Below are 14,829 nucleotides of genomic sequence, written 5' to 3' on the forward strand. Positions count from 1 at the left end.
TAGAGACTTATTTATAATTTCCAGACTACTAATTTGGTAGTGAAATAATCCGAGAATTATCTTTGTTAGCTTGTGCTGGACCTTTACTACTGCTTCATCTCCATTTTATATGTTACTATCATTCGTAAATTATGAATTATTTCTATAATCTCAGAATGGCCTGAAAAATAAATTGGCTAAATGAATGGCGTGCCCCGAATTCATTCGTTAATAGTATTTTATTTTTTTATTAGTAAACAGGTCACATCATGTTTCATTGCCCAGTAGCTGATAACATCTTCAGGAAGTTTTTATTAGAATAGGGGAAAACTCAGACTTACAAAAAAAAAAAAAAAAGTTATCTTCGGTTTTTTTTTTTTTAATGACTGTACAGACGAGGTGCCTCACGTGTTTAACTGAACTGGGTTGCTTAAAAAAACCTGTTTCTGTGGGTCTTCAGATTCTAAAAATTCTGAAGGTTGCTCTCAGACATTGGACAACAAAACATTCGATGTGGTCTCTTTATTCGTGTTAAAATATAATCATACAAACAAGTGTATTGCCAATATTTCACTTATTCATACTAATCCCCATGTTATATCTTTTTCAAACCTCAAGTTAACTAAATATTAATGAAATGAATGAATCCTCTTTGTATTGTGTTTTTTTCCTCTTAAGAAATCCCGTTTATCATTTGATTCATTTTTGAAAGAATTAATCCTTTATTTTTTCATACTGGATGACCAATTAACAGTTTTTTAAAAAAAATTAAAGCTTGCCTTTCAAATTTTAATTTATTATTATATGTAGTCACTTCCACTTGAAACTTTTACTTGAAAGGTGTAAACCGTTGGTACCTATCATCTCTCCTTTAAAATCATTCACGAAAGATGCACTCGGTGTCTGTTGGAAGCTTATTCCATTTACTCACTACAGCCATGAAAATAATCTAGACTTCAGATTCTTTCTTTACTCAACATCCATGGATGAGCCTGAGTTCTCACACACACAATCTTCTGTGAGTGGCAAAATTCCCCTGTATCTATAATGTAGGAACCTTTTACTTGTGTGTTGCTGTCCTTTCAAGTAAAAGTTTCAAGTGGAAGTGACTACATATAATAATAAATTAAAATTTGAAAGGCAAGCTTTAATTTTTTTTAAAAAACTGTTAATTGGTCATCCAGTATGAAAAAATAAAGGATTAATTCTTTCAAAAATGAATCAAATGATAAACGGGATTTCTTAAGAGGAAAAAAACACAAAAATACAAAGAGGATTCATTCATTTCATTAATGTGATGTCTTAGCCACCTTTTGTAATGTGGCCTCAAATTTCTCACTGCCCACCATTACTGTGAAGTCTCTAGTTTCATTAACCACTTGCAGCAAATTCCCATTAATATAAATAAATCCCATTAATATAAATACCTTCAGCCCAAAAATGCAAACCTTGCGCTTAGCATAATTAAAAAATACTCATTAACATTTGCCATTGGAATCAGCCTGTTCAAGTCAATTCTACATCATAATCCTGCAAGGATTCTATATCAGAATTATCCTTATCACCCTATCCAACTTATCATCATCCTCATATAACTGAATATTTCCCACCAGACTATCCCCAATGTTATTAATGTTAGACATTCTTCAGTTGAGCCTCCGTACCTCAGTTGGTATTGATCAAGCCCTTTGGTCAGAAAGACCTGGGTTCGATTCCCGTCCGTGACGCGAGGAACCTTTTATCTGGTCTCTTTCGACTAGAGTTAGCCGGTCTCATACGGAGATAGGGGGATTTTTTTTCACCCGGAAACTCTGGTTTTTGACCCACAGAACAGGCAAACCGGCCCGTGAACACACACACACGGGTTACATTCAGGAATACTTAAAATCCAGCTATAGGCCCAATTCGAAGGTCCCAAGCCCGGATAAAATTGGGGGGGGGGGGGAATAAGATGGTGCCGTACTTCCCCGTAAAAAAAGGGGGAGGCCTCATGGCCGTCGTATCATCATATGCTAAATAAATAAATTATCCAGTTAAACATGAGTTGTCCAAGAACGGAATCCTGTGGTACCCCGCTAGTCATTCTTTTAGATTCAACCCCTTCGATACCTGTCAAATAATCAAGCTCCAATCCATTCCACAACTGTCTTGCGTACTCATCCCTTTTGATTTTGTATAATAACCTCCTATGTGGAATTCTTTCAGTAGAAAAGATCTAAGTTCGAGTCTCGTCGAGACGAGAGGAAGGTGAGCTAATCAATCTCATACTAGGTAGCAGGGTTTTTCCCTCTCAGAAACTCGAGTTTTTCATCCCACATACAGGAAAATCGCCTAGTACACAAGCAATTTACAAACAAAAAAATATTATTGGAGCATTGTGTGTAGTTGGATTGCGATAGTGTGTGATTGGCAATGTATGTACATGGAAATTTCAGTACTAAGACAGTGGATTGTGTGGAGAAAGGTGCTCTCGCGATGAGGCCTTGGAGGTGTCATGTAATAATAATAATAATTTCATTATCACGCTCATGTAAATTAGGCGTAGTAAGGCACAAGTTCAGAACTCCGAAACCTATCACGGCAGATTGAGTTTACTCAACAGAAATCCGAAGATAGACACTACCAGTGCTAAACAAATCTATATACTATAAAGTAATAATATAACCTACAAACTGTTAATATCAATCACCAGAAATTAACTGAAAAATACTGATTCAACCAGTTATGTCTGAATTTTTTGTTTTCACTGTGGCCTTTTTTTTAACAATTTGCTCTGAATAGCATCCTGAATAGAAAGATGTCATTTACTCGTCAATTACAAGTTTGATTAAGTTTGATGACATCTGTGAATATCTATTGCTTTTTCAATAATGATATCTCCTCTTCCTCTTGTTTACACGTGTCTAAATTTCTTGTTCTCAAGAAATTTAGGCACGTGTATTCAACTCCTTATTTACATCTCTTAACCTTTTATTTATACATCATCTTTAAGGCACGCCTTTTTGATAATGTATCGAATTATGATTATTAAGACAGCCCTTGTAGCATAAAGATATGCTACATTTATTTTATTGATATTTCAAAATAAATAGAAATAATATCAACAGAGTGATATATTGATCTTTTTTGAACATGTTTAACTGGATTATCTCGACAACCTTCTTCTCTTTCCGTCATTATCCGAATAATCTGGAGTTTGTCTATAACTGGATGTATAAACTGCATTCAGCTTCGTGAAAACTCGCACATGGAAGATGATCCATTTCCATTCATTTTCTTTGCTTAAAAAAACAAACTAACTCTTGTAATGAGTGTGCACTCAGTCGTTTGGTAAACTTGGGCTAGCTATCATTTTATCTGAGACTTTTTTTTTTTTTTCTGCAATCACTTTTCCCAGCAACAAGATTCATTAACTTATATAATTCCATGCAACTTCCCGCTGCTCAAGTCAACCCCGTACATTGTATGCTTAGTCAGCCAGATTAAATGAACCACAGATCTAACGTTAATGAGATTTTATTTTAAGAGAACGAAGATCGTTAATTTTTTAACAGTCACTCATTGGCAAGCGGGAGGGGGGGAAGAAACAGTTTGAGATCGAGAGACTGAATCCTCTGCGACCCGGAACAAGTTGAATTTCACGGCTGTAAGTCCATAGGATCAAATGACTTGCCATGATTTCAGAAGAACAGCTCCGAAGTATCATTATGTCAAAAGAAAAAGTGTAGGGAAAGGCATCCTGCCAGAGAAATTCGCAGCGACTGGGGGGGGGGAGGCAATGTTCTATCTTTTTAGCCATCTCTAGGTTTTACGGCGCACAGAGCACGTCTTATCGCATCAGTTGCGGATCTGTTCGGCCGCTCTGTGTTTAGCTAGCGAGCAAATTGAGCACTTCCGGCGAGGCATCACATTTCTGTTTCTTGGAAAATGCGTTCTTGTGCACTCTTGGGGGGGGGGGGGGGGAGGACGTTTGCTCATTGCTGTTTTGGATAAAGGTGGTTGTACTTCTGAAAGCTTCTAGCCACCCAGCCACCTTAATTTAGTGTTTACACTATTTTGCATCCCATGTGTGCAGTTACGACTACCGACAGTGATGACCTACTCTCCATTTTTGATCTTCTTAAGCATATATTTAAGAGTTTCGCTTCCTGTTTCCAGTAAACTTGAGATAATGGCTCATTAGTTTCATTTTTTATCGCTTTTTTTTCTGAGTTTAAGAAAACTTTTCAAAAACGGTCACAGAAAAACGAAGGCAGTAGAACACATCTGTTGTCCGTTGACATTACAGAAATGAACGACGCTAGAACATGAAATGCTACCCCCCCCAACCATATCCCCCATCGGGCCTCACTAAACCGGCTTGTTACCTGTGTCAAGGTCTTCTGTCACGTGTGTTTGTGTGGAAAGGAGTAGAGTTTACAAAAGCGCTATATAGATAAGATGGTCCCGTGAATCGTACATATGCAATCTTTTATTCCTCAATCCTTGTATTTTGACAAATGCGAGAATACTTAAGAGGGTTTTTTTTTTTTTTTTTTTTTTTTTTTTTTTTTTTTTTTTTTTTTTTTTTTTTACGATCGGATGAATTGTAGCAGAGAGGTTTCAACGGAGTATTTCTTTGATCATGAACAAAAACATTGGGCTAGTTGTGATTGAGCTTCACCCAGGACCGTAATATCAAATTCTGTTGAGAATATGGCTTTCTGTGTCGAAACAGTTTCTTTCAAATAAGGTTCTTAAACAATAAATCTGATATCTGGATTTTAAGCTATCGAACAGTCATCTCTTAAGTTTAATACCAGCCTTTAATCATGTTAAATAATTTCGTATTATCTAAAGTTCTTTAATTGACGTATCTGTCCCATAGTATAGTTACCAGACGAACCTGACGCGCTTCATGTAGTAATGCTACTTCATTACGCAACGATTTTACGTTTATATTTAGAAGCCACATACACCGGTGCTTGTATCGCTTATATAAATCTCTGTTCCAATTTAGAAACTGTACTGCGATTTGTCTTTGCATTTCTTCATATGAAAATAAATCTAAAATGGTGGATACTGGTTTGTTAGATTAGTTGGGACAGTGCGATGAAAGTTTTATTGAAACGAATATAATCCACATTCAAAAGGAAATCTGACAGTGTCCAACATACTGGTGATGCAGTACTTATAGAAGTGTAACATATTTTGTTCTGTTCACCAGTACACTGAGGCTAAACTCACTGGGAATTGATACTTTTCCCATAAGAATGCGGTGCTCTACATTTTTAATGTATAGTACTTCATTTTATTTATTATTATAAATTTTGATTGAAATCAAAATATATAATTTGCATTAATAGCAAGTGCTAAGAAATATTCTCAATGCAAATTTTAATAAATTTATTTTAAAAATGCTAGAATGCTAGAAAGGGGGAAAATAGTGTACCTAGATGATGAGCTCGTGTTATGCCTGTCGGTTTGACCCCCCCCCCCCCCAAACGACGCTTATTGCGATACATAAATTTCGATTTTGTTATTGTTTTGAAATTCGACATAACACACTGGTGATTAGTAAAAGTATCCTGCCTATTTTGCAGAATGAAATTCCAAGCTGCCGGGAACAGGGTTTTAATTTTTTTTTTTTTTTTTTTTAATTCCGACTTTTTTCCCCAGTGAATTCAAAAAAAAAAAAAAAAAAAAAAAAAAGAGTTTTATTTCTTAAATTTATTGTAATGTTTTATTGGCTTTTTAATTCCAAACATTTTTTTTTTCCTTTCAAGTTTCGAAGATTGCCTGTCTTAGCAGGTTTTTCTCTTTTTTTTTTTTTTCTCCAAGCTCTCACACGCTGACATGGCTATTCATATAATGAACTTTGCGGGTACCTGCTGTATGATGAGATGCAGTATAGTTAGCCATTAGAGGAAAAGGAGGTCAGTTCCGGGTAGTAAGAACTTCGTAACTCGTGATTATCGCACGCATATAGTAGCAATGGCTCATAAGATTCAAACAGGGATTATGTATGCGTGCTTTCGTGACTAGAAATGCAATGCTATGTACCTATTATTGTAAGAATGCGGTTTCGTGTATAACAAAATCGCAAATTAATAATAATCCTACACAGATGGAATTATTATTAATGTATAACAATTAATGAATTGGTTATTATTCTACAAGGAATGGTATTTGTTTATTTCATAATTTTTTTTTTTTTAATGGCCATTTCTTTTAAAATTATAATTTCTGGTTACAACTTACAGCCAGAGTTGTAATTAGTTCCCACTTATATTAATTTCCGACAAGCATCCTACTGTATGAACTTCTATTTAATGGTCCTAGTATGATGGATGGTGTTGCTATGAGAGCGGAAGCGAGCAAAGTAAGTTCGAATGTCTTTGCAGACAGTTCTTATATGTAATAATACAGATTATTGAGACGGTTCACGAAAGGTCTGTTATGAGTTTCCCCTCTTCAGAAGAGGACCGATGTGAGCATTGGACATCTCGTTCGAGAATATTGCTTCTTTAAATATTATTTTTTTAGTATGCATATTAAGTGTGTTTCTGTGTGTATGTGCATAAGCTGGCATATCTCATATGTGGTCTTTTTATGTATCTTTCAGGAATTGTCATTTTCGCTCTGTGAGGATGCCTCATTTATGAAACATACTTCTAGTTCTATAGAAGAAAAATATCCTTTAGAAGGCAAGTAATGTCGCATTTAAATGATTTCTGAACATTTCAGATACACATTTCAGATTCAGCTCTAAGGCCAGCCAATATAATATATTGGCTGGCCTTAGAGCTGAATCTCCATTTTGGCAATGAATTTCGGAACACTTTCCACTAGGTCACGATAGTAATTTAGCTGAAACTTGATGCTATTCTTCCTTCGTGCAACAGTCAGACGTGGGACGTATAGGCCTCTCCTCGATGCAGCGTTCTCAAAATGGGATTCATATCGACTCTTAGGATGCCTCCGTGGACCCCCGTATCTTTTTTTGATTTAGAAAGATCTAGATTTCTATCAACCAGTCTATAGATTCCCAACCGATGCTGAGTTATCTGGTCGCAGACGAACATAGTTTTCCTCATCAAAAAAATTTTTTTTCACCTTGAATCAGGGTAAATGAATACATTTACTAGCTAGATATAATATACTCGTCGTTAAATAACCAATAACTTCGCAAGGACTTGGTCTTTTATTAGGAACATCCATTTTCTTCTTTTCTTCGAAACAAAAGCTTATAAGCCTAGATGTATGGCATTGAAAATTATCCGAACACAAAGGGCCTAGCTCCATCGAGTTGCCAATAGATTGTCATAGACCAAAATATTAACGTATGTGAAAAACGTTTATATATATATATATATATATATATATATATATTAATGTTACAACTAAACCTTCCAATTCGAATTATGAGCATCTGCCCCCACCTTCAAAATTTCGTCATTGAAATTAGAGCTGAAACAACTAAGGCTATGGAGCCAATGTATTATATCTGTTAATTGCATTGTTAATATCTTTCTGTTTTGGGGGGATAAAAAAACCTCAGTTTTGTTGGCGGGAGGGCGACCTTGATTCCTACAACATGTATTGTTATGAAAATTGCAACGATACACGTTCAACGATACAACGGTAGACGTTCATTTTCCAAAACATTTTTTTACGGTTCCATTTCAGTAAAGGCCAGTAGTAAAACCAATAGCACGCTAGTATCGTCGGTGAGATATGATTAGATAAACTGGGACCCAGCTTTAAAGACTAAACATGCCTTTTTTTTTTCTTTATGTGCCACTTCACCCTCCATTGAAGCAGAAGTGGTCTTCCACCTGACTGACAATGAAAATCATGGAAAACAGCAACTATCTACTCAGCCGGTCATCCCCACAAAACTTGTTTCTGTTTTCGTTTTGCATAGATTTGTGTTTTATATTATTATTATTGCATTGCATTGCACCACTATGAAGTCCTACAACTCACTGTGGGAGGCTACTGCACACTGCTGTAAATCTTCGGAGCAAATGCATCTTGGTTCTGTGAATTGCGCATGTTGTCTGGCCGGTTCGCCTGTTTTGGGGGTAATTAAAAGCCCGCTTTCTAGAAGGAAAAAAATCCTGCTACCCAGACGTGAGACCGACTAATTTGCCGTTCAGATAATCTTGTTTATAGGGTCAGATAATTTTTTTTTTTTTTTAAAAGTGTTACACATTTTTAAATAAAATGTGTGCAATTTATTTCTGTCATTTCTTTAAAATGTTTCGTACACAAATATATAAATGCAGATTTGATATATCAAGATTTTTCCACTAAAACAGACCTTTTAGCTCCATTTATGAACATCCTCCTGTAAATGGTAACTTTTAATTTCTTGAATAATAGTAATTAAAAGAGGTGCAACTGACACATACTTCAGAATACAATAATAGTAGCATTCATTATTTCGATGATACGCATTTCTTCGCCAGTGTTTAACATTTGTTTTATGTTTCAAAACATCTGATTTAAAGTATAATTTTTGAATTGCATATTATTAAAATCATTTTCCGTGCAGTGTGTAGGAATCGTAATGTAAGAAATGTGTGGTCACCCACTTTTTCTTCTAGCCCTCAAGTTATTTTTTTATTTTTGTTTCAATTGATATTTTTGTGAATAAACTGCTTTAAATCAACATTTCAGTGAATATATTATCACAGTTACTTTCTTCCTGGGGAGAAGGAGACAACTTTTGGCGCTTGTGATTATCTTTGCATAATCTCGTCATTAAATATTTAGTTGGCAAAATGCTTTTAAAAAAATCGCATAATATAATAAATGTTAATGATAAATAAATATTAAACTTTAAAATTTAGTTGGTGACACAATATGATCATTTAATGATTTTTTTTTTTTTTTGTGTGTGTGTCAAATTAATGGTTTGAGATAGTGAAATTTAACATCCAGAACATTTTCATAATTTCAAACATTGAATTAAACATCTCATTGTGTATTCCATTTTTGTAGCTCCTGGAGTGAACAATACTATTTGTTAAGTTTTTCATTATGCACCTGTCCCAATTTCGAATATTTATTTACTCTCATTTACGTAATGTATAGTACTGGATGCTGTACAGTTAGTTATCATATGAGACATGAGCTTGCGAAGTTTTATATGCTAATTCCAATAAGCAGCACATGTTGCTTTGCACACTTCAAATTCATGTACCTCTTCGTAACATAAATTTCCGAAGGTTGTTACACTGTTGTTCACGTGGCTTCATGGTAAGTTACTCCATTCTTTCAGTTGTGCTATCATATGAACGTTTTGGGCGTTTGACGCTTGATACATAAATTCAATGCAGTAAGATAAGGAAACTAATCTTCATTGAATTGGATCTTATATCCAATAATCGATTTTCGCGTTTCATTCTTTTCTTGCGAAGTTTAACATATTGTCAGGGATAGATCCAGGCCAAGAAAATCAAAGAATAATAATATAAATTTCTAGCTTAAAAAAAAAAAAATCCATGTACATCATTTTTAAATTATATTTATTTAGTTAAATTTTTGAAATTAATGCTGTTGGTAAAAATTATATTAAAAACTCTCTAGATTATTCTTGAAGCTTATATCTTAATTCTCTCTCCTCGCTAGATTTATTTATTTATTGTGAATTTGAACTAAGTATCGTATTACCATAATAGATATATGAACTTGGGAAAATTATAGCGAATGTTTGTAGAAAAAAAGGATGTTAGAAATCATACTCAATATGCAAATTTTGAATTCGATCATAGGTATGGAATCTACCGGGCTTGATTCTTGGTTGCCGTATACGGTTCTGGACTAATTCAAAGAGATAAATAAGTTGATTCGATAATCAGATTAGTGAATTTAATTTATGCTATGATTCAATTGTCCGTTGTTACGTGAATAACCTTGCTATGTTAAGGCGACATATTGCCTATAATATAGACTCTGTGTTATCTTGACAAATATTAGCACTAAGAAGGGTTTCTTTATATAACTGTAGCTCATTCAAAGTAAGTCTGTTTGGAATTATGGCCAAAGCAATTTAAGCTATGAGATTAGTGTGTTTTTCCAAATATTCAGTTGAAATTTGCAGGTAAAAGTCTTGCAGAAATGAAACGACTGGGTCTAAAGGATGCTATTTGCAAATGATTACCGTGTTGAAATAAAAAAAAAAAGTTTTATATATTGTATCTGAGGTCAATGAGAAAATATTAAGTTATGTATGTACAGGAGGAAGAGCTTGATTAAAAGTATGGAGGCCTAGAATATTTTGGGTTAGAAAGGACTTCATCCACCAAGATACGTAATGAATGACCAGACCTTCCAGACTATCGCCTTAAGGTAGTTTGGTAAGACTTGATCATAAAATAAAGATTTATTGTTACATAGACCATATATTTACAACGTACTTAAGCTCTTACAAATTGCCTACCGGTTTCGCTAGTAACTGACCAGCTTTCTCAAGGCTTGCATAATACAAAAAAGAGGTAAATGCAAAAAAGGTTTCAAAATACAAAGAACGGTTGGTACCTGTTAGGTAGCTAGGGTGACACGTTCGCGTGACATAACTACTCAGCATCATGAACACGCGTTACATGCAAACGCGTAATATGATTATTTGCGTACTGTAGCTCTGTTGAACTGAGGGAGTTAATTAGATTTTTCCAGATATCGTTCAGAATGGCCCCTTGATTTCTATTTAGGTTACTTCCCGTACGTAGTACAACTGCCGCTTCTTTAAATACTCGATGTCTGTAATCCTCGTCTACGTAGGGCATGGAGCTGTTATTCCAGTCTATAGTGTGGTTCGAAGTTGAAAAGTGATGTGCCAATCCTGAGGTGATCGTTCTGTTGTGATTAACATCGCCTATATGTTCTTTCTGTCTTATTTCCAGGCTTCTCGAAGTCTGTCCGATGTAGGAAAGACCGCACGTGCATGGAATATTATACACACCTGGATATTTATAAAATGGCACACTGTCTTTAGGGGATCTTAGGACCTGTCTTATGCTATTTGTTGGTTTAAATACAACCCTGATGTTATGTGTCTTTAACAATCTTGCAATTTTTGTTGAAGTTGAACCTATAAAAAGGATGACTGATGTTGAGATATGCTGGGCGACTGTTCTTTCGTGTTGGTTATCTATGTATGGAAATTTGTTGATGTCTAGGATAACCATTTTGTGATAGAGTTGTAGCTATTTGAGACAGTTCTGTTTGAACTTCTTCCTCGTCAGAGATAAATTTTCTAGCTCGATTTCTTAGCATGTGGATGATGCTGTGTTTCTGTGACCTATGATGGTTAGAAGAGTAATGTAGATATCTTCCAGTGTCCGTTGGTTTTTTGTAAATCGACAGTTTGATGCTGTTTCCTTGTCTTTTTACTAGTAAGTCCAAGAAGTGTAGCTGTTCGTTATTTTCTACTTCTAGAGTAAATTTTATTTTATTGTGGAGTGCATTGATTCTGTTAACAAACAGATGTAGGCTTTCTAAGTTGTCTTTCCATATGATGAAAATGTCATCCACATATCTCCACATATAGAAGGTTTAGGAGTAATGCTGGTGAATATTTCATCTTCAAATTTCTCCATGAAAAGGTCTGCACATGGTGGCGACAGAGGGCTACCCATGGCTAGGCCTTCTAATTGTTTGTATATCTTGTTAAGTAACCTAAACAGAAATCAAGTTTGTTTCCCCTTCCACCTACTAACCGCGCTCAAACTTACTTAACATTACTATTATTAAGGGTGGGTAGAGAGCGCTTTGGGAGGGGTGGGGGGAGAACGATCAAAAATATAAACTAGTTTTTGAGAAAGAGGAAGGATTGATAGGAAAAGGTCAGGGGTCAAGCTATTTTAAGATAATGACAACACTGAAGATTTCAAAAAATAAAATTAAACATTTTTGGTATTTAGTGATTCCTTTATTATTTTCTGAAGAATTGAATTCGACAGAATCGATCCAATATAAACGAATGTGGAATTTGTTATAATTCTTTCTTGTGAGAATAATCTCTAAACTTATTAATGATAGACTCGTGGAAATCTAACCATTTTGAGGTTTTCATTTATTTGAACAGCTGTTTTATCATTCTTAGACAAGTTTTTTTTTCTAGAAACAGTGGCAGCGATTTAACTTAGTGTAAACGTTATTCTATCCCTTCTCCATCCCCCCCCCTCCCTTTTCAAGAATATCACATCTGTAATACTTTTAATCTCAACCCGTATCGAACAATTACTTCCATACGGTGCTAACGAAACCAACCCGTCTGGGGAATATAATGCTAAGTGAACAACTCCTTGTATTTCTAGTTGCTGATTTTCGTGTTCAGCCCACACCGCCCATTATTGATAACAATAAACATAATTAAAGCTTGGGTAATGTTGATTGCAGGACTACGTGATTTGCATCCGGAATAATAGAAAGTTGGGAATAGCCGTTCTTCTCTCCCCATCTTCGGTTTTACTCTTTGTAGTTGGGTACATTAACTCCTTTATTATAGCTTCGGGGTTACCCCACAGCGAAGAAACGTCGGCTTGCTGGGCAGGTTTCGTGGTTGGTTGTTAAGTGACTCTTTCACAGCGACTTCATATAAGCTGCGGTACCGCCCGTATTCCTGAGAACGTATTCATTTGATGTTTGCCGCAAAGGCTGTCACACCAAATGCTTTACAGCTGCGCTGCTGTTCTTTCTCAGGCATACGATAGACTCGTTCTGAGATGTATTTAGAACCTTGAAGAAAAGAAATGTTCTAAACGTTTTTTTGAACGGAACCATATTTGCACACGTGCTGGCTAACCAAACGAAAAGCCGAACTTCAACGAATGATGAAGAATGAAAATGAGCTATAGTTGTAAGTTTTGCATTTAAAAACTTTGTGACCAGTTTCTCATCTTGTAGAGAAAAGGTTATTATTTGCAGATCCCTGTACCCATTTGTTCACCCAAATAAACGCGAATATACCTGAAAATACGACAGAGCTAAATGCATAGGTTATACCAATAACATTACTGACAGGATGGGTGAAGCACTAGTGCTTTTCATATTCCCCTTTATCTGTAATGAGAGTTGTTTGGGAGTGGGAGATTTGTGAGCAATTAAGCTCGCCCTCTGAGGGCAGCTGTGTTAGCTATGATCGGTTGAGAGAAGAATAGCCTTCGGTCTTTTGTGTTTGTAGTAATCAGTCTCGTTGTAATTGACAGCTTGTACTATTAGTGGGTTTGAATGTGAACTTGAAGCCGGCACTCCATACATCTCCTCCCTTCACGAAGAAGGGAGGAGATGTATGGAGTGCCGGTTTCTCGGTGAATCTGGGAATTCCTGACGAACCACGGTGCATCCAGGATCATCCTAAAGCATTTATTTTGGATTCTCTGTAATTTTGAAATGTTTGATCTTGAAGTGTGACTCCATGCTGGTGAGGCGTAGGTAATGACTGCACGTATTACCATCCGGTAAAGAAGCAATTTATTATGTAGGTTCAATTTGCTCTTACGGTTGATCAATGGGTAGAGCTGAGCTATGACTTTGGAAGATTTGGAGCAAATGAGATTGATGTGTTTGTTGAAAAGGAGTTTCTTATCCATTAATACCCCAAGATATTTAGTCTCTGATTGCCATGGGATCTTTTGACCAGAGAGCAGGATGTCTTCTTTGTTGCAGATTTTTCTTCTTGAAAACATTATGGCTGAGCTTTTGACAGGGTTCACTTGAATCCTCCAGTTGGTGAACCAGTTTGCTAGCTCATTGATACTTCCTTGGAGTCTAGTGATTGCTAGGCGAGGACTGAGTGATCTAGCTAGAATAGCGGTGTCGTCGGCATAAAGGGCTGTAGCAGTTGTTCTTGGATTGAGAGGAATATCTGCCATGTAAGTTGTGAAAAGTATTGGGGCCAGAAGAGAATCTTGAGGTACTCCCGCCAGAATTTTGCCCTTTGAAGAAACAATTCCGTTGAGTTTTACTTGCATGTATCTTTCATTGATATATGAATATATGAGTTTCACTAATTTAATTGGGATATTGTTTTCAATTAGTTTGAAGATAAAGCCTTGATGCCAGACCTTATCAAAGGCCTTGGCAACATCCAAAAACACAGCAGCAGTGTGAAGGTGCCAGTTAAAACCATGAGTGATATGTTCTGTTAGTCGGTGAATTTGTTGCACCGTGTTGTTAGCTTTGCGAAACCCAAATTGCTCATTTGGGATTATTTTCTGTTGGTCCACTGCTGATTGTAGTCTTGATAGGATGACCTTTTCTGTTACTTTGCCAAGACAGGAAAGAAGACTGATGGGCCTGTAGCTTTGGGGAAGTTGTGGGTTATTGCCAGGCTTTTTCAGAGGTATAATGTCTGTGATTTTCCAATCTGTGGGAAAGTACTGGAATCTTAAAATGGAATTGGTAATATTAACTAGATGAATTATGGCTTTCTGTGGGAGTAGCTTTATTATTCTATTAGTAATGCCGTCAGGGCTGGGGGCCTTTTTATTCTTCAGATGGGAAATGATATTTATTATTTCTGTTGGTGATATGGGGGTGATTGTTTCTGAATCATCCTTAGGCTGACTTAGTGCATTTCTAACTTTACGATGAACTTTGTGAATAAGATTGACATTTAAATTTGCATAAGATGGGCTGCATTGATTTTCCAGATTGTCAATTAGGGCTTCTACTTTTTCTTCATCTGTGTGTGCAATTCCAAGATTGGTTTTTAAAGGAGGGAGAGGTTGTCTTTTGGTATGAAGAGATTTTACAAACTTCCACATGGAGTTATCTTCTGGGTTGATTTCTTTGAGTTTGGTTTCCCATTTGGAGTTCCTGTGGATCTGGAGGGCTTCTCGAACCTGTCTGTTCAAA

The 14,829-nt window shown here is 35.9% G+C and overlaps 1 protein-coding gene across 4 annotated transcripts in view; it reads left to right on the forward strand.

Moving 5' to 3' along the window:
* Positions 1-14,829, forward strand: part of LOC150110231 (uncharacterized) — a 120,818-nt gene that overhangs the window by 55,456 nt on the left and 50,533 nt on the right. For all 4 annotated transcript variants that reach the window (XM_090392217.1, XM_090392226.1, XM_090392234.1 and 1 more), the window contains one exon: positions 6,584-6,665. In XM_090392217.1, the coding sequence (XP_090248343.1) occupies positions 6,584-6,665 (82 nt within the window). The remainder of the gene's footprint in view (positions 1-6,583; positions 6,666-14,829) is intronic.

Source organism: Typopeltis vanoorti, chromosome 1 (assembly GCF_054136105.1).
Source record: "Typopeltis vanoorti isolate ZY-2024b chromosome 1, IOZ_Tvanoo_1.0, whole genome shotgun sequence".
In the NCBI taxonomy this organism is placed as follows: Eukaryota; Metazoa; Arthropoda; class Arachnida; order Uropygi; family Thelyphonidae; genus Typopeltis; species Typopeltis vanoorti.